This window comes from Montipora foliosa, chromosome 13 (genome assembly GCF_036669935.1).
Source record: "Montipora foliosa isolate CH-2021 chromosome 13, ASM3666993v2, whole genome shotgun sequence".
Lineage (NCBI taxonomy): Eukaryota > Metazoa > Cnidaria > Anthozoa > Scleractinia > Acroporidae > Montipora > Montipora foliosa.
Window position 1 is genome coordinate 19,131,196 of NC_090881.1, and position 20,000 is coordinate 19,151,195.

Consider the following 20,000-nt stretch of genomic DNA (forward strand, 5'->3'; position numbering starts at 1 on the left):
CACAATTTTCTTTTTGGATTTCAATAACACTTGTTAAGATCTGCTTTTCCCGCACATTCTTACACCGCACAAAAAATACCTTTGAATTAGTAGACACCGTCCTCAAATATACAATAGATAAATAGCCTTTATTTACCTTCGGGTGAAATTGCGACTTGTTGGGCCTCTAGCATGCATATGCTAATAAACCGAGAAAATCAATAAATAAAAATAATTATATACAGACCTAGAATTTTACAAAGTCTCACTAAAATTATATGTATATAACCTAAATTAAGGCATACATCAAAAAGTACATAGGTTTCCTCACCGCTCTCTTGAAGGGTTAGTTGAAGGGTTCAATAATCCCATGCCATCTGATAAAGAGTTCCATTTTCTATTTTCGAATTTCCCATAATACACTTTGTTTGCCCCCCAAATTTTGCATAAACTATTGTTTTCAAATGCTCTTGGGGACATTGCATATTCCCAAGAGCATTTGAAAACAATGGTTTATGCAAAATTTGGGGGGCAAACAAAGTGTATTATGGGGAATTCGAAAATAGAGAATGCCTGTAAATTGTACATGCCGCAAGTTCCACTGCGAAAGAGATGAAACAAAAACAATCCCCGAACAGAATTGAACTATACTTGAACTTAAGATAAGAATGTGGTATGATACAACAGGAACCATCGGGCCACGCGCCCCGGGAGCGAGTAAGTTCCCAATGAGCCATCGAAGCAACTGATAAAGGTAAGCAGAATTTTCTAAGTTATTTCTAGATCTTGCTTCGGTCTCAACTCTGATTGGAGGGTCGTGTTGCCAGCGCGCGGTCAAATTCAAATGGACCAATCAGAGTTGAGAGTGAAACCAGCTTGCGAGCGGCCGTTGTTGACTGCCCGGTCACAAGCCTCTGAGGAAAGCCGAAGAGGTGTATTTTAAAGCAAAGTTTTCGTTCTTCACGAGTATTTCGGCCGCCGAAACACACGTATTTGGAGTGAAATTTATTGGGCTTTATGGAACTGTTGTTTTTATTGCGATTCGGGACTTTTCCTGTTGAGGACAAAACGATTTGTGGAGTGAGGTCTGGCCGGCGATGGATGGAGTGGTCGGCCTTCCTATTATTTTAGTAACGGTTTCCGGATAACTTCACTAAACGGCGTCAGAATGGCTCTAAACTCGACACAAGAGACAAGTTCGTCACACATTTGAGGTAGGAAAACTTTATTTCAAATGAGATAGTTATTTACACAATTTTTTTACTATCGGTGATTTTCCCACACAATTCTCTATATACACATGCTGTCGCATACACCACGTATTTTCAGCTTGGGGAGCCTTGTGGAGAATTTAAATTTTCAAATTTCGCCTTGCGTGACACCAAGACAGTAACTGAGATAAAGTTGTCTGGTTCAAAAAACGGTTTCGGCTTGTGGTTTTTCACTAATTAAGCATTAAAAGCTGTAGAAGACATGTTTATGCTCATTTATTTCAGTTAGCTCATTTAGTTCAGAGACCAAAAAGAGAAGGCTTTTATCGCAAACTGAGGTCCAGATGTTTTGTTGATTCGAGGCCATCAGAGGAACACCAACATGGCGTCTCCATATAAAGCTTAGCCTGCGTAAGAGAGGCAAATTAACGAGCGGAGAATGGGGAGGGACGCTTTGAAGCACAGCGCCCTCCCCATTCTCCGCGCGGCTTATGCCTCTCACGCCAACAATACCGCCAGCTACGCAGGCCATGTACAGCTCTCTAAAAATGAGTGACATGTTTTGGTAAATTACTTAGAAACAACGCACCAAACAGACTTGAGACTTGAAGCAGTTATTTTTGTGTTAGTCTTTTGTAACATTTCATTTTCTTAGCTTCTTTATTTGAACGGTTTTGGATTTAATTTTTTGCTACGTGACAATGAAACGGGGGGGGGGGGGAGGGGGTACTCCCTTATTTGGGTTATACAGGTACGTGCCGCTGGACAGGGTATGGTTTTTTTGGCCTCGCTGTCCCAAACAAGGTATACAATTTGACTTGCCTCTGTCCTAAACAGGGTATGGTATTACGAGCCGAGAGACTTTAACCCAGACTGCGAGCAGTCTCTTTCTTTTCTTAGCCTCCTGCGACCTGGGGCCTGCGAGAAGTTGAAAGAGCTTGCGATTGAGCGGCGGACAAGCGACGCGTTTCTTTTCCTGATTTGCATAATATCAACTGAGTAAACCGACTGTTAACCGGACATTACAATGTCATCAATCAACATCAGATCATTTTCTGGAGAAGAATGCTATTGTTGTCGGTACCTTAATTTAAAATCTTTTTCCACTTACCAGTATTATAACAAGCGCTCATTGACAGAACAGATCGTACCGGTAGGTCTAGTTTCTTTTTCTTGGGTAACGTGATGAAAGAAAGATGTCACTGTGTCGCACAGGCATGAGGGATCCTGCTGGTATATATATATTTTAGGAATATTTTTCTCTGTAAAAGTTCTATTAGTGCTTTAATCGAAATAAAATTAACCTCAAACATTTTGTCACTTGTCCTAAACAACAGGGTAGGGGTTTTAGCGTATTCTTGTCCTAAACAGGGTCAGGATTTCAAACCCTCAGCGGCACCCCTATACCTAAACATGGGTCAAGTATATTCCCCCCCCCCCCCCCCCCGTAATGAAAGCACTCTCAATGTGTTCATTTGGCCATTGTGAGTCAACACCTACCATTAGAAAGCACTGTTTGGGAATTCCAACGCCATTCCTCCCAATATAGGAATCAGAAACGGGAAAATAAATCAAGTATTAAAAAAAGGTATTAATGTCTTTGTTACTGCAGGAGCTCATCAAGAGCCTCTATCTCCTCTAATTCCTTGAGTCAACCCTTTCCCGAGTAAATTTATTTTTAGGAACAGGTTTTTCCCGCGAAAAGTATCATAATTCCCTTGACGCTGAGATAGCTCTGTTTTGATTGCCTTTTACAACAGTGGGTGTGCTGAATGTCCCAAGGGAGATTGGCTTTTACAACAGTGAGCGTGCTGAATCTCCCAAGGGAGGTGTTCTATAAATAAATCTACTCGGGAAAGGGTTGACTCCGAGGCCAAGTATGGGAGATAGAGGCTCCTCTTAATGAGCTCCTGGTTACTGGGATTTTGCAATCTCAGGGTCTTTCATCTCCTACCCTCTCGGGGAGATGAAAGACTGTAAATTATACGTAATCGGTTATGTAAATGACAACAAAATAAATCGTGAGGAAAAAAACATTGAAGTGCCAATCAGGCCCACAACGCTCACATGACCCGCTTAGGAACCGGCACTGCTTCGGGATTCCATCGCCATTCCGCCCAATACAGGAATAAAAAATGGAAGAAAAGAAGTTAAAAAATATAAGATTAGAAGTCTTCTGCGGTGACAAGACCCACTGGTCTCTCTCATATCCAGCGCGCTCTCGTGGAATAATTGTTAAGTAGACACTTAGCCTGACATCAAATTTAATGGTATGTGATAGGTCAAGTCAATGACATTCGACAACAAAAAATAAATCCATTCCTCATAGTACAGGAATCAAAAACCTGAAAATAATATTAGTAAAAAAACCTTAAACAATCAAATAAAAAAGGCATACACTCTTTTTTGTTTTATACATAGGCCAAAGCAAACAAATGAAGCAGCCGATCTCCAGTCATTATTCCAAAGAAATTTCACCTTTTTATCTTCACTTTCCTCAAAAAGCTTTTGTAAAAGTAAATTGTGATAGTATTTCTGTGCTGATTGTTGAGGCCCCATTAGGGAAGGGAGGAATCTAAGTATCCCGTATCCCTAAATATCCTGTATCCCGTTAATTCCTGTGGTTTGTATCACTGTAATACCAGTTCGGTTTTTTAAATATCCTGCATCCCGTTAATTTCCCCCCAAATATCCCATATCCCTGTAAGTATTTACCTAAATAACCCGTATTCCTGATAACCTCGAGTGGGGCCTTGTTGTTTAGTAGCATTAATGATAAGAAATAACCTTTTTCTGTTTTTACAACAAATACCGTCTAGTTAAATTATAGATTTAACTTTATGGTAATCTCTCCCCATTTCCGAAGTTTAACCGTGGTTGTTGTTCACTGCAACTGGACAATTTGTGTTAACTGTTTGTACATCCCACAGATAGGCCCTTATAGGCGTCTTGTTTGTTTTAACACATGAAGGTGTATTTCCAACAGAGAAAAAGTTGAGGTGAATAATATATGTAAAGACAAAAAATCTAATAAAAATTTTGTTTAACTCAACGGACTTAACGGTGCTTTGTGTGTCTTTCCTGCAACACATGATCTATTTGAAAAAATATGGAAAAGTGCAGTTGCCGTGGAGCGGTTCATAATCGCCTTCAGTTTTCTTTCTTAGCGATTTTGAAGGGGCTATGGCACGTTATTCTAGGGTGTTTAGGGGACGTCTTTATGTAATCACGAGTTTAAAACTCGAAAATGGTAATGCATGCGGAATCGCTTTATTGATAATATTATCGTTAAATCACAAACAAGATGATTCTGAGCAAAAAAGACCCTTATCCATTCGATTTGCCATAAACTTGAAAAACGTCGGGCCGACTTTTTTCAAGATTAACCAAATGCAATCCGTTTCAATCTTGTCCATTTGTGTCCATCCATGCTTCAGTCTTTTTCCTTTTGCTGTATTTCTTTTATCACGGTTGTTCAACAGATTTAAGTGGTTATTGTAATGTTTCTACTTTTCGGGCAGTTTTGGGTGCCATGAAATTACATCATTTTCCGTAACATAGCCCCTTTATATTTATGAGATGCGTCTTGTTCACATCCGCAGATGTCTATTTTGCGTCGGACTGATCCCCTGTGCTGGTCGGATGAATCTTTACTCTACAACGGGGAAGAATTGTTTTTTAAGTTTTAAACCAACGGAAAGTAACGTTTAAGATTTCAGTAACGGAAAGAAATTAGCAGTCGGTTAAAGACCTTTTACAAGAAATACTCGACTGTCTTGATGTCCTCTTTAGATAGCATATGCCAGTGCTCGACGCACCTGCATTCCATTCAGTTTATCTTAGAACCACTTGAGACCTGACTTATACACGATGCTGTTGCCCCCGAATTGGTTTGCTACTGCTAGGTAAGTGTGACCTTTATACTCGAATGACTTGACACCTGATGGCATGTAGTGCTGTGGAAGCTCTTGATACCTCGACATAAACTCAGATTCCGAGTGCACATACAAAACTAAACGATAAAGTTCGGCCGCGCACAGGAACGTTTGACCACACATCGTAAACGTATGCAAGGTCGAAACGTAACCTGGTTTTGAAATAGTTTCATTCATATTAACAAACTTTTCACCGTCCCACTTGTAAATCACAATTCCAGTCCTTGCCGCCGATGCAAGGAATACAGTATCGTTGATTGTGAAGGACTTGAGATCCAAGACGCTAAGGCCAAAGATCTGAGGGAATTTCGGGTCGACAAATTTCTTCCCCGACCATTTCATCACGTCTGAAGAATGGGAAGAATCCGAATTGTAATCGTTTGCAAAAACAAAAAATGTTTCGTTGTGTATTGTTAACACTGTACTTGCCCACGCTCCATGTGTTCTTATTTCCTGTAACTCCTCAAACGTATTGTCCTTCCACTTGTAGATAGATGAGTTTATACTTTTAGAACTTCCATCGTAATAATTCGTGACTGCAAGGAACAGTTCCGAATGTATTTTAAAGAAGTTAAAACTGGTTGCTCCGGATGTTGAAATGTTCTGCCAAAGCTCGAAACTGTGTCCATTCCACTGGAAAACAGAAGAATTTAGATTGTAAATACTTCCATCCTCATGATTGGCGATAGCAATGTAATTTTTATCAGCGATCATAAAGTATTCGATGTCGTATGCTCCAGTGGTGTTTATGGTCTGGTGAAGCGTAAACTTTCCAGCCGACTCGTTTAGTTTGTAGATGCAAGAACCCACCTCGTAATTAAAATTACCTTCGGAACGCTCACGATACTTAGCGAAGGCCATAAACAAACTTCCATCAATAGTGAACACTTCAACATCCCAGGCTGACTGTGTTGGCAGGTCTTGATATTTTGTGAAGTAATTCAATTTGCTGGTACAATCTTCAATTAATAAATAAAAGAAATGTCTCATTATTTTAAAACTCCGCACATTATCAAATAAACAGGATGATATTCCCCATGTTCAATTTGCGCGAAGAAACTTTTTTTTCAAAAATCGTGGTTACTTTTCACTATAGGTACGATTTCAGGAAGATACTCGGGCTTTATCCACGTGTTACTTATTAATCTGTTAATGGCATCAGTGAAGGTCTTGATAATTTGTTTAAGTGAATCAATTTGCTGCTTCAACCTTGATGAATAAAAGAATGTGGCTGTATCGCTGGGGCATTACCCATACAATATTAAATAACCGGGATAAGATGAAAAAGTTTTTTCCCACAAGCTAAGTTTGCTCTTAGAAATAAACTATCTTTAAAAGTTTTTATTTTTAGCTTTAGCACGATTTCGAAAGTGTTCCATTCGTTTCGGGAAGAACCCCAGATGTGATTTTTTTCGTTTCATTTACTGACCAGTAAATGGCGTCAGTGTCACGTACGATGAACGTTGTTAGCTTGCTTTAAAATGTAAGAGTTTTTCGCTTTAAGGAGGCTCGAAAGGGTTTCCAGCTGAGCGCGCGCGCATAAGCCACACACGCAATTCGTAAGCTGCTTGCGTCAGCTCATGATTTAAATGGGTCACCAGAAATAAACAAATGCCGCTAATTTCGCTTACCTTTCTCCAATTCCTATGTACATGGCATATAAATAGACATCTCCTATTCACGAAAACTACGAAAATTCTTCTTAAACGGTTTAATAGTTACTTAAATCCGTTTGTGTAGACCTGTAGCTCCACTCGCGCGCGGACTCGAATGAGCGGGTGACGCATGCGTAAATGCTGATCTTGTAACCCCCTAATTTTTCCTGATTTTGCAACTTTACTCGTTTATATCTCTGCTTCTGGACGGTGAATTTTTTTCATTTTTTGCATGTTAGCTTAGATTAATTTAAACCGTTTGTCTTTCAAATTTAAAAAAATTCTGTAGGTGAAAAAAATAATTAGAGGCACAATTCAAAAAAACTTATTTTTCTGAAAAACTGACCTACAGATTTTGTTGAATTTTAAATATTTTAGAGAGTATTTCTAACATTATCTGGTAACGATGAATGGGAAAATTTCACCGTCCCGTTTCTTCAAAAAGGACCACATATGTTGATTTTAAGGCTCAAAGAAATGCTTAATATCGTTGCCATGGTAACATTATTTTGGAGGAAAACATAATGTGAGAAATCTACGATAGGTACTTAATACCCTGGCCAAATTTCGTCTTGATATGATTGCCCTAACTGTATCTAAGGACAGAATATGTTTATTTGTTTGAAAAAAGGAGAAACTATTTCGAGCCTCCTTAAAGCAGTCCTGACCTGAAAGATTAGGATTTGCCGTTGACATATATTTTGCGTTAAAGTGCTGCCATGGCCAAAAGGTCAATTCTTTTTTTTCCTTTGGATTTCAAAATTATGTTAACTAACCACTAATTGACCCAAGTTTAAGCCTGGATTTCAAAAAGACCTGTTTATTTTAACTGGAATTTTCTTACTTAATGGTCCCCCATTACTAACTTTAAAATCTCGAGAGAGCTGGATCGAGAAGAAAATGACGGATTTCGGATTTCAGAACTATGTTAGCTAAACACTAACCAACCAAAGTTCTAAGCCTTTATTTCAAAAAGACCCCTGTTTTTTTTTTTTTTTACTCAAAAATTTCTTATTTAATGGTCAGCTATTCCTAACTTAAGTTCTTGAGAGAGCTGGATCGAGGAGAAAATGACGTCAAAGGCTCACCAGTTTAAGAATGCAATGCGTGTGTACTGACGCCGCAAAGTTAATATGCAGGACTGGAGTTTTGGGTTTTTAGACTTTTGAACTCGTGTTTTGCATACACAAGAAGCTGCATTTACACGTTAAAATTTTAACGTTGTGAGTAAATGACGTCACTTTTCCCTAGATCCAACCGTCTGAGGTCCAATCAGTCAGTTTTGAACGTGAGTAATATGGCGGACCTTGAAATCCAAATGAAGGCCTTGACTTACGAATGTGGCCAACCACAAAAAAAACTATCATCACATCGCATATGAGAGTTTATGCTTCTGCCGAATAGTACGTTAAAAAATTCGCAGCACAAAATGAACTAGTGATATTTCCTGGCAATACGAATCATGGTAACACTTAGCTATTGTACCTGAACATGACCGTCCATCTCCAGTAAAGCCTGGCTTGCATGTGCAGTTGAAGTTTCCAGCCGTATTTGTACAAGTTGCACTTTCATTGCAATCATGGCTCCCGGTGCTGCATTCATCGACATCTGAATACCAAGAAAGGGATACAGGTACTCAATTAACGATTTTTAAATCCTTTTGATAAAAATCATCCAGCAGTTGATCTTTGTTCACCATCGTCACTGAACAAGCATGACTGTTTGAAAAAGGCCTTAACTTACGAATGTGGCCAACTACAAAAAAAAATTTTCTTATATTTTATATGACAGTTTATGCTTCTGACAAATAGTATGCTAAAAAATTGGCAGCTCAAAATGAACTAGTGATATTTTCTGGCAATACCCGTTTCGCCTGTGTTGGTATTCTTACATAGTGTGCAGGTTATGCAATAGATGACTTTTGCGGAGATGTATGTAAAGTGGTCAGTGATTTTAACGGATCGATTCGGTCCTGAGATCCTAACCATGTTAGAAATAAAAACTTTCAGTCAAAGGCACCATTTTATCTACAAGCGTACACTACAAACCAACAGATTCCCATAACCACTTGTTGCATTCGTCCTATCATCCACAACACGTAAAAACGCCATCCCATTCTCTCAATTTCTTAGACTAAGACCCCTCTGTAGTGACGAGTCCAATTTTAACAGCAAGTGCGAGAAAATGTGCCAGTTTGTATTTGGGAAAACATCGTGCCCAAGAAATCGATCGCGAAACCGCACTCCAAACGTCACAGAACGAAGAAACCCAACAGAATTCCATTCACCCTCACGTATCATCCAAAAACCTTGCAGTCAAAAATGTCATTCTCAAAAATTTCAAGATTCTCCGCAATGATCCTGAAAGTAAACATATATTTCCTCTACCACCACTTATTTCATTCAAACGCAACAAAAACATAGGTAACTTTCTAGTTAGGAGCGCAATTAAATCTGACAACCAACCGGAACTTTCAAATGTACACGCACACGATGCAAAACTTGTCCTTTTATTTCTAACATGGTTAACATCTCAGGACCGAATCGATCCGTTAAAATCACTGACCACTTTACATGCATCTCCATTCATGTCATCTATTGCATAACGTGCACACTGTGTAAGAAGACCTACATAGGCGAAAGAGGGAGAAGATTGGCGGACCGCTTTTGCGAATACCTACGTGATGTGGAAAAAACGACACAGTCCTAATCACTCCCACCACAACATGACAATTTGCGGCCTATCCTTAGACCACGCGAACAAACAAAGCCGCAAGAATTTGGAACAAAAATTCATCTTTCAACTAGGCACACCCTATCCTCACGGAATCAATGAACGCCTCTCATTCCATTAATTTATTCACAAATTCGTGTTAATATATTTCCACCAATGGCAAAGCTCCTCCACACCCGCATGAAAACCAACAACACCCACAATTCCTCAATTCGCTCTGACGAAGGGGCTAACGTTAACGCTCGAAACGTCAGCTTTCCAAATCGTTCACGGTGGTAACAGAGGTTTTGCACGGTAGCCATGTTGCATTGCAGGAACAAAAGATTCTTTTTCCTATGGGAACAAATGTTCTTTCTGATGCAAAACATTTTCATTGTTCCTGCCATGCAACATGGCTGCCGTGCAAAACCTCTATTCGACCTTTATCAACACGTTTGATAAAACCAAATTTTCCTGTTTCACTCTCCCACCGACGCAGCACCACGGTTTCTTTAGAAACTAGAAATTTGTGAACTACATTTAGCCTTAATACTTAATATGGCATTTAATCAGCTATGACAAGCCTTGAGATAAAATGACATTATGATCATGTCATTATGTTTGTTTTTATCATTTCTTATCCAGCCCGGCTCCTAGAATAATTGTGAATTATAACGACAGTAATGAACAAGAACAGGGAGGAATCTAAATAACGAGGTGAGAGAAAAGAACAAAATGGCTACCTTCCCGGCATCCATAGAGTTCCACCCTCATTGATATGTGACCATGCCAAGCTGTTGGTTGGAAACGGATGAACTTCATCTTAATTGGCGAGTTGAGAACATTCTCAACGACAGTGTCGCGGTCTGAGTTTCCAGTGAACTCCTGGGTAAAAAACAAAACAAAGCGAGAAACTGTTACACATTTGCACCGTCGTCATCTCGTCAGCTGCTATACTAGCTATGCTGTTATTCAGATATCAATCATGATTCCCTAGCCAGATTTAATAGTCACTGGTTTCGTTTTATCTTATGATGATTCATGGCATGAATAACGGAATTGAGAACCTGAAAAATACTAATCAAAGAAAAAGCCATGATGATAATGATAATAATAATAATAATAATAATAATAATAATAATAATAATAATAATAAAGATAAGAATGACAAAATTGATCATGATAATGATCAAGAGTATATAATAACGACAAAAATTATATGATGAGATAAGCGAACAAAGAAACCCTAACCTTAAACTTCATTAAGATACTTTAAAAAATGAATCTCAGTGTGAAGAGCTCCTTCCCTATTAAGACTGCTGGTGGAGGGGTCCAGCTGGCTGCACAAGGCTTTAACTATTATAATTTTATTTTTGAAACATTGAAACAAAGTCCCAACGATTCACAGTGACATTTTTTCTCTAACGTAACTTGATGTTTTCATGGCAACTAAATTATTAACACTCTTCGGATGGCTCAGAAACTAAACAAAAAACGTTTTACAACATGGCTATTTGTAATTTTGGGGAAATAAGGGATAGTTTGCCACAACTACACTTGTTAATAGCTAGTCTGAAAAGGGCGTCGTTTTCGTGCCAGTGTTACTATTTATAGACCAATTTCAGTAATTCCCAAATCTGGAGGACAAAACAATGGTTGTTCTGTCCCCTGACAGAAACAATCCTTTCAGATGCAAAAAAATCTTATTGTTTTGTCCTCCAGTCTGGGAATTAACTGAAAGGGGTCGACTATACGCAGGAGCTATTGTTTAAGGCCTTAATTTTTTTCGTTTTTAGCTGGTTCTCTTGTCCCCACCCACATTTCTATTCGTAATCAGGAATTTATTAACCATCGATTAATAAGTTGTGCGAAACTTACATTCAATTACTCGTTCTCATGAACAATAACAATAATGATGTCAATGGATCTAGTACTAAAGCGCTAATTGGGGACACTAATGAAATTAACTCAAAACTGGAGTACCTGGAGAAAAATCTCTCGGAGCAGAGTAGAGAACGAACAATCTCAAACTCATATATGACGCCGAGTTTCTGGAACGAACCGGGGCCACAATGGTCTGAGGCGAGTGCTCTCACCATGATTGCGCCACCCCTGCTCCTTTCGTGAGTCTGCGAAGACGAAACTCAATGTACTTTGCTGGGTAACAATTATTGCCTTGTGAAATCACGGATGTAGACTGACTAAATGTACACGGCTACCTCCTACGAATATGTTTCCTGTTGGGGGACTAGTTCATATCTGCTCAGTCTGCGTTCCTAAAGTCTCATTTTACTTTCCAGGAGTAACTGAATAGTTCAAAGCAACATATATGAAATATTTGTTTTAACCTTCACTACTCCTTGCTCCTTGTAGTATTGGAAAGTCACATTATCGTTACTGTACTGCAGCTTGTACTTGGTCACCCACTGAGTGTGGACTCCATGAGGCCAACTGGGGTTGTAATTTCTTCCTTGCGTTGCGACACGGGTTATTATGGCGTTACCCAGATAAATCTGCAGCCATTGACTGACATTATTGCGAGTTACCCAAGCTCCTGCCTTGCTTGTGGTTTCTTTATAGTTCAGTCTTCCTTGACTGGGGCCATTGTTGCTATCCCATCGTGAGGAGGCTCCAATTTGCAAGTCTGAGATTAGACCACTTTCCATGCCGAGATTAAAATCACACTCTAGAAAGGAAAACAAACAACATGCATGATTTTAGCTCAGATTTACAGGAAAGCCACGAGATTTTACATGAAAGTCATTTATGTTGATGACCCATAAACCTAGCCCCCCATGCAGTCGTTTTTAGTGGAGTCGCATTTCACCTCCTCCTAAAAACAATGGCTTGGGAAGCCACCATTTAAACTTTATTCTGGAAGCAAACGAATGTACAGACAAAGGACGAAGAATACGAGGGGGGTAGTAATAATGCCCTTGTGGATGTACTGAGAGACGAGTGATCACTCGAGGAATCTATTATGTTAGAATTTTTTTTCATTGAACGAAATGATATATATGAAATGGACCATATATTGACCCTGACTCCGGTTATGAAATCAAGTGAAGCTATAACCCGCGATCATGACCTCCCTTCCTACTTATCATTTTGGGGAAGCAGGGCATGATACATTTCCTGTACGGATCGCATGTGAAAAAGTCGAAAAATTGGCCTTTTTGTCTGGTTGGCCGAGAAACAATAGAGCTCTTGGAGCCTCGCTCCGATTGGTTACAGAAATGCAAATCATACTTAAGTAAAATCAGTTAACATCTGATCATATTATGGTCGTCGAGAAGGATTTGAACAGGAATGATGTTTGGATTTGTTTACAGCTGCTGTTGCCTCGACTTCAGATTTTTTTCAAAAATCTTTAAAGGATGAGCAGGGAGAATGCATCCGAAGCATGGTTTGTCTGAAAGAAGACATTGTAGTTGTATTTCCTACGGGATTTACAGTCCCGAACTTCCAGAAAAAATGCATCGTTCCACTTCCACCGACTCGAAAGTGTTGTAGTGGTGGTAAATCCTTTGGAATGTATTCGGAAGCAACAAGTCGTGAATCCAAAAAGAGCCGAATAGAACTTAGTGCTGCCACAATCGCGGAATCAGCCGAGCTTGACAGAGAAATTCGGCATTGTTTAGGGAAGCGTTGAACAATGGTTTAGTGACACTTACAAAAAAGTGGTAGTAGCCCAAACGCAGGGCCGGGGCCAGGGCCGGGGCCGGGGCCGGGGACGGGGCCGGGGTCGGGGTCGGGGTCGGGGTCGGGGTGTCATTTTTTTTCAAAATTTTTTCGTTTCAATTTTTGTAGTTATTCTCCCATACTGTTATTTTTTAATGTTCGGCATCTTTCCTTTATCTATGTTGGAAATTAGTCAAAAAATATAAGTTTGCTTTACGAAAAGAATTTCCGACTGAAATTTAATACGTTAAACTAAGTGATTCGGGCTTCGCGCGTAAGTTATGTCGCCTAATTGTTTTAATGTATGGAACTATATTTGCAATTTTATTTACCACAGCAAGTTTGCATGAGTTGAAAGGTGACAACTAATTAGAAATTCAGAAATATACAAATCGAAACTGCAAACGCGCAAATTACTTTTTCACTTTCCTCCGATCAAGAACGTTAAAGACAATCAATAGAAGAAATCAAACCATAAGATCGTGTAGATTAGAAGACACAAATTGTTATATATTCAAGAAATCAGTTGCATTCTTCTTTTAGCCTATCGCCGGCATTCCAAAACATTAATCTACTTCTGTAATATTTTCCTTTCAGTCGACTAGTTCGACGACATATAGATCGAGCAGCTAGTACGAATAAAAATCTGAAAATGTACAGGATCCTTGGCTCGTACGCAGGTGCGAATCACCTAGAAACACTGAAGACTCGCCGAGCTCCACATTTTAAAACCACATTTTAATGTTTACTTCGTAAGAAATTTCTCCGCAATACAAGTAAAACGAAACAGAACATAGCCATAATTCCACTATGGTCGTCACGCAAACGTTCTCAGTTGCTTGTTTTCGCAAAATTGTTCTAAGTGTGGTTGTTCTTTTTCTCGTAAAATTGGATTCGATCTCTTGAAGTCCGAATAGAATTGGCTAGCAAGTTCCTATGCGACTGACTTTACTACAAACCGTCTGTGGTAAATCAGACAACAACATTGACAACAACACGAACAAACAAGCAAAAAGAACGCTGCATGACTGCGTGACGATCATCGTGGAACTGTGATTCTGTTGTTGTTTTTTTTTTTTTGAAGTGAATATTACGATGGGACTCTGTCTGGCAGTTAGCGTGTATTCCATAATCTCCAATTTTAGCAATTTCGGAAATTCTCTTAATTTCGAACAACAAACTTCGATTTTCGGAAAGACATAAAATGCCCCTTAAGAGCTTTCATAGCTTCCGTAGGTTCCTCAATTTTTTTGACTTATTGCCCCCATAAATGACAGTCACTCGAGAATGACGACAAAATGACACAAATTTTGGAAAAAAAGACACCCCGACCCCGACCCCGACCCCGGCCCCGCGTTTTGGCTACTTCCGTTTAAGAATGCAATGCGTGTGTACGCCGCAAAATTAATATGCAGCACTGGAGTTTTGGGCTTTCAGACTTTTGAATTCGTGTTTTGCATAAACAAGACGCTACATTTACACTGAGGTCCAATCAGTTAGTTTTGAACGTCAGAAAATTCAAAGCTCAAAATTTGGCCAGTCAGGTGTTAAGCAAACACACTTTTAAAATTTGAAAAAAAAGGAAGTAATTTTTTGAACATAAGTAGCACTTTAACTCCTTGTGATTTTGCTCCAAACAGGCCGCACAAGTTGCATTAAGTTTCCCGAATTGCCATTTTCCTAATAGTTGATTCCTAGTGGTTCCTGAGTAGTTCAAGTCCTTTTACGGTGGGCGCTAACAGCTAGTTTTGCACTTTATATCGAAATTACGATTTTGTCAGTTTGCCCCTACAGAGGACGTCAGCCACCAGGGACTCAGTAGGAACTTACCATTAGCAAACTGCGCCGTTGGCAGTTGATTGTCCAGAGGCCGAGCTCATGAGAAGAATGGGTCTATTTAACAAATAGATTCCATGTTGCCGTGCGTCTGTTCAGTAATAGATCACAGACGACGTCAAAATGTGATAAGGACAAAAAAGTGCAGCCGAGTGTGTCACTGATGTTCTTACCACATTTTGACGCCATCTGTGATTTATCACTAAACATACGCTCGGCAAAAAATATAATTTTTACCACAATTGCTTGTAATCTCGCAATCTGATTGGCTAATTGGCCGTTGTCGATAAGAGTCTGGACAACCCTGCCGCGTCATGCTCGCGTCAATTTGTCACGCAAAGTAATAGCCAATCGGGAACCCTCATTTTGGGAAATAAACCAATCGTATTGCGAGAAAGTTATAGACAACGCTTGCTCTTTCTTTGTATCATGAGTTTGGTCTCCCTCTGAAATAAACACTTTCTTTGGCATTGAATGTTGTGGTAAAAAACAAATCGAAAGCGGTTCGGCGTTGGCTGCACCTCGTGGTCCACAAAATTTTGACCACCGTGATGACGAATATCGTTGTCGATAAGAGTACAGACAACACTGAACCCCTTTCGATTTGTTAAATATTTGTTTTATGAAATAAAGAATTAAAGTTTTGATGATGACGTCAGCTTTGCGTTTGTCCTCTAATAGATCATAAGGTGAGAAACCAATGCGTGCATTATTGAGCTTATTATATAAACCTTGATTGACATAAGAAACTGGTTTGTATTCCTTTTTTGAAGAACATTTATTCTTGCATTAAGAAGTAGGCTGTGACCTCATCTCATAGATACACCCATACCTCACACTAGCTTGTGGGAGGGGTTAACAAGGCTTAAATCAGACGCGGCGACAAGAGTGGTCTACGACAAGCCCGTGTTGTATCGGTCTCTGGAAAACTTGTCACAGTACACGATGCTTTAATTTGAATGCTTTGAATTGTCCTACTACAGTCCACCCCTTTTGTTTCTGACACAAAATAATGGCTCAGCTCTAACCGAACTAGTGATATTTCCAATACGAATAAAAGGAACACTACTGCTATTGTACCTGAACATGAAAGTCCATCACCAGTAAAGCCTGTCTTGCATGTGCAGTTGAAGGTCCCAGCCGTATTTGCACAAGTTGCATTTTCATTGCAATCATGGATACCGGTGCTGCATTCATCGACATCTGAATACCAAGAAAGGATACAGGTACTCAATTAACGATTTTTAAAGCCTTTTGATAAAAATCATCCAGCAGTTGATCTTCGTTCACCATCATCACTGAACAAGCATGACTGTTTGAACAAGGCCTTGACTTACGAATGTGGCCAACCACAAAAAAAACTATCATCACATCTTATATGAGAGTTTATGCTTCTGACGAATAGTACGTTAAAAAATTCGCAGCTCAAATTGAACTAGTGATATTTCCTGGCAATACAAATAAAGGTAACACTTAGCTATTGTACCTGTACATGACCGTCCATCTCCAGTAAAGCCTGGCTTGCATGTGCAGTTGAAGTTTCCAGCCGTATTTGTACAAGTTGCATTTTCATTGCAATCATGGCTCCCGGTTCTGCATTCATCGACATCTGAATACCAAGAAAGGGATACAGGTACTCAATTAACGATTTTTAAATCCTTTTGATAAAAATCATCCAGCAGTTGATCTTTGTTCACCATCGTCACTGAACAAGCATGACTGTTTGAACAAGGCCTTGACTTACGAATGTGGCCAACTACAAAAAAAAATTTTCTTATATTTTATATGAGAGTTTATGCTTCTGACGAATAGTACGTTAAACAATTCGCAGCTCAAATTGAACTAGTGATATTTTCTGGCAATACGAATAAAGGTAACACTTAGCTATTGTACCTGAACATGACCGTCCATCTCCAGTAAAGCCTGGCTTGCATGTACAGTTGAAGTTTCCAGGTGTATTTGTACAAGTTGCATTCTCATTGCAATCATGGATACCGGTGCTGCATTCATCGACATCTGAATACCAAGAAAGGGATACAGGTACTCAATTACCGATTTTTAAATCCTTTTGATAAAAATCATCCAGCAGTTGATCTTTGTTCACCATCGTCACTGAAAAAGCATGACTGTTTGAACAAGGCCTTGACTTACGAATGTGGCCAACTACAAAAAAAATTTTCTCATATTTTATATGAGAGTTTATGCTTCTGACAAATAGTATGCTAGAAAATTCGCAGCTCAAAATGAACCAGTGATATTTTCTGGCAATACGATTTATAAAAGTAACACTTAGCTATTGTACCTGAACATGACCGTCCATCTCCAGTAAAGCCTGGCTTGCATGTGCAGTTGAAGTTTCCAGCCGTATTTGTACAAGTTGCATTTTCATTGCAATCATGGCTCCCGGTGTTGCATTCATCGATATCTTAATGAGAAAAGGATACAGGTACTCAAAGTTTCAAAGTTTGATAAAAGTCATCGAGCAATTCACTTTGATCTTTGTTCACCATCATCAACTATGGTGACTGTTTGAAAGGCGCCTCAATGACTTTGAATTTCAATGTGGCTATAAAAACGAAAGAAATACCATCCTATTTTATATCGGACTGATACTTCTGACCAACCTTTGGGCAAAAAAGCGAAGATCGAAACGAACTCAGGCTATTGCATTTCCAATACGGCTAAAAGCGAGGAACACAACTGCTTTTGCACTTGAACATGAAAGTTCATTTTTAAAATCATTTCTGCTTTCGCAGAATCTTCTCTTTCCTTCTTTAACTTAATAGCTGCCACACTTAAACATTGTACGTTCTCAGGAAAGCAGCCAAAAAAGGTGATGACATTTGCCTGTCCTTACCGTTTTCGCACTTTTCTCCTGTAAATCCCGGTGGACACTCACAGGCATAGTTCTTCTCAGTGTATCCCAAAAGACACTTTCCATTCTTGGGGCATGGATTGTAACAGCAAGGATTCTGATGAGGTAAGATAATCATAATATATCGAATTTAGTTCAGAGCACGAAGTTCCTTGGCTCGAATTTTTCAGTCGCGGAGATATTTTTGTCGTCTTACTTTTTGGTTTGCCTTCCCTCAATCGCTTCCCAACACCGTAGTAGATTAAGATACCGAAAAATCGTTTTATAGGATTAGCCATGTCATTTCCACGTTTTGCTGCACTATTGGTGAGTGTAATTAGTTTCACATCCCATAAACGAATCACTTTCTGCGGGAAGTAAAAGCTGAGATAAAACTGAGATTTAGCCTGACTACAAAAGCAAAGCAATACCCACACCACTTCAGTTATGCTGAGAAGGGGTGAAATCTGGCCCAATCGTTTCAATTTAACATGAGATACCTTTGCGCCTCTGTATGTCCAACCCTGTCTTGGCTTGAGATCTTTCGGGTGCTGACAGTGGTCCGAATCACTCAGTTCACAGATAACGCTGCTTGGAGATTTTCCGCTACCAATGTTGACAGACACACACTTGTTTTCCAAGAGGCACCAATGTTCACATCCGTATTTTCCCACAGTGAAATTCATAAACACGTGTCCTTGAAAGTATTGGCCCGTTTGTAGAGGAAGAAGGTGGATGGTTCGAGGGGAACAATCTACGAACAATAGCACAAGTCACTGACACTAAGTGCAAATATTGCAATTTTACACAAACCAATTACTAATAGGAAATTTGCGGACATCACTAACAGCCGAAGATCACAAAAAGTGATGCAATAACTCAATGACTTTCAACATGGGCTACATCAATTAAGCTGCAACTCAACGATTTTCCTCTTCCCCCCTCTCTTTCTAATTTTGCGATTACTGCATGTCGTTCGGCATGGAAAGTGTGTATAATGATTCCAGGATTAGAATTGTTATGAATGGTGTGGATGTTTGGAGACAAAATTTGGCAATGTATCGCTGTTCTGCCAACGGTTATCCTATGTGTAGACTGACTATCCAAGAATACTTCAATATCTAACTCTTTAATATCTTGTCTTGCTAGAGCGGTTTTCAATTGAGTGTCGAAAGTAATTAGCGAATTGCTATGGTTTTGCATTACTTCACTCAGTGATTGGTTCAAAGTTCTCGCGCCACTTTTTCAACCAATCAGAAGTGAAAACAACAACCAGTTGTGGCTCGCGCGTGCACATTTTCCAGCGCCTTGTGTCGGTTACGTGTAATTACTTCGATGTTTGATTGGTTTACTGGATTGTCTCCGTTCTTTTTGATTGGCCAAAGTAATTACTTTGGTTTTGGTTTAACGACATTCGATTGAAACTCGCTCTATACTTAGACACCGTTTGAAACTATTTGATAACTGCACTTGAAAACTCCAGGTGAACTCGAAACTACTATAGATGCTGGATACTGAATACACGCAGGCAGATGTGCAAGATATATATAAGAACATGTTAAAATGTTATAATTCAACTTGAATACCGTTGAACGATCGAAACGTAGTTGTTGTTTTTTAACGTTAAATCTAGTTTTCCAGTTACAAAGTGGACTAAACATGGATCTACTTCGCTTCACATTCCTGGCCACGACCCTCCGTTGGACATAACAGTGTTTTCGGACGTTTCGCGGAACCCAGGTCCGAAGGTTCTACATTTCGAACCCACCACAAGAACTCATGCGGATTTGCATACTGTTTCTTCAAGACCTAAGATTTCCTATTCAAGGAATGAACTATTCAAGATCCGACGCGTTTCCAACTGTTCGCTTTCGGGACGGATTTTTGCTGATTTGAATTTAGCTGGCTTGCTTCATTTGAGAGGATGTAGGGCTGGACGAAGGGACTTCATTCGTGGAATCAAAGTGATTGCATCGAACCGAATTGAAGTTGAAGGGCCTCGTTACGCTCTGGAGCACATGGATGGAGTGAACAGAAACAACCTTATTTCCATCCCCCATGCTCCTCAACAGTTGAATCACCAGCAACGCCAACAACCTCTGAAATTCGTCCTTCTGAATGTTCGCTCTATTCGCAA

The 20,000-nt window shown here is 39.5% G+C and overlaps 2 protein-coding genes across 2 annotated transcripts in view; one reads left to right on the plus strand and one right to left on the minus strand.

The window, feature by feature from the left end:
• Positions 1-4,436: 4,436 nt before the first annotated feature.
• LOC137981817 (fibrillin-1-like) overlaps positions 4,437-20,000 on the minus strand; it is a 21,607-nt gene continuing 6,043 nt past the window's right edge. The window contains exons 3-12 of the mRNA XM_068828863.1: positions 18,364-18,617; positions 17,867-17,981; positions 17,312-17,434; positions 16,903-17,025; positions 16,496-16,618; positions 16,090-16,212; positions 11,841-12,178; positions 10,236-10,377; positions 8,266-8,388; positions 4,437-6,084 (exon numbers count right to left, since the gene is read on the minus strand). Of these exons, the coding sequence (XP_068684964.1) occupies positions 5,030-6,084; positions 8,266-8,388; positions 10,236-10,377; positions 11,841-12,178; positions 16,090-16,212; positions 16,496-16,618; positions 16,903-17,025; positions 17,312-17,434; positions 17,867-17,981; positions 18,364-18,617 (2,519 nt within the window). The 3' untranslated portion in view covers positions 4,437-5,029. The remainder of the gene's footprint in view (positions 6,085-8,265; positions 8,389-10,235; positions 10,378-11,840; positions 12,179-16,089; positions 16,213-16,495; positions 16,619-16,902; positions 17,026-17,311; positions 17,435-17,866; positions 17,982-18,363; positions 18,618-20,000) is intronic.
• LOC137984066 (uncharacterized) overlaps positions 19,325-20,000 on the plus strand; it is a 3,210-nt gene continuing 2,534 nt past the window's right edge. Inside the window, exon 1 of the mRNA XM_068831278.1 lies at positions 19,325-20,000. This exon is cut by the window's right edge and continues 2,534 nt beyond it. Coding sequence (XP_068687379.1) covers positions 19,882-20,000 — 119 coding nt within the window. The 5' untranslated portion in view covers positions 19,325-19,881.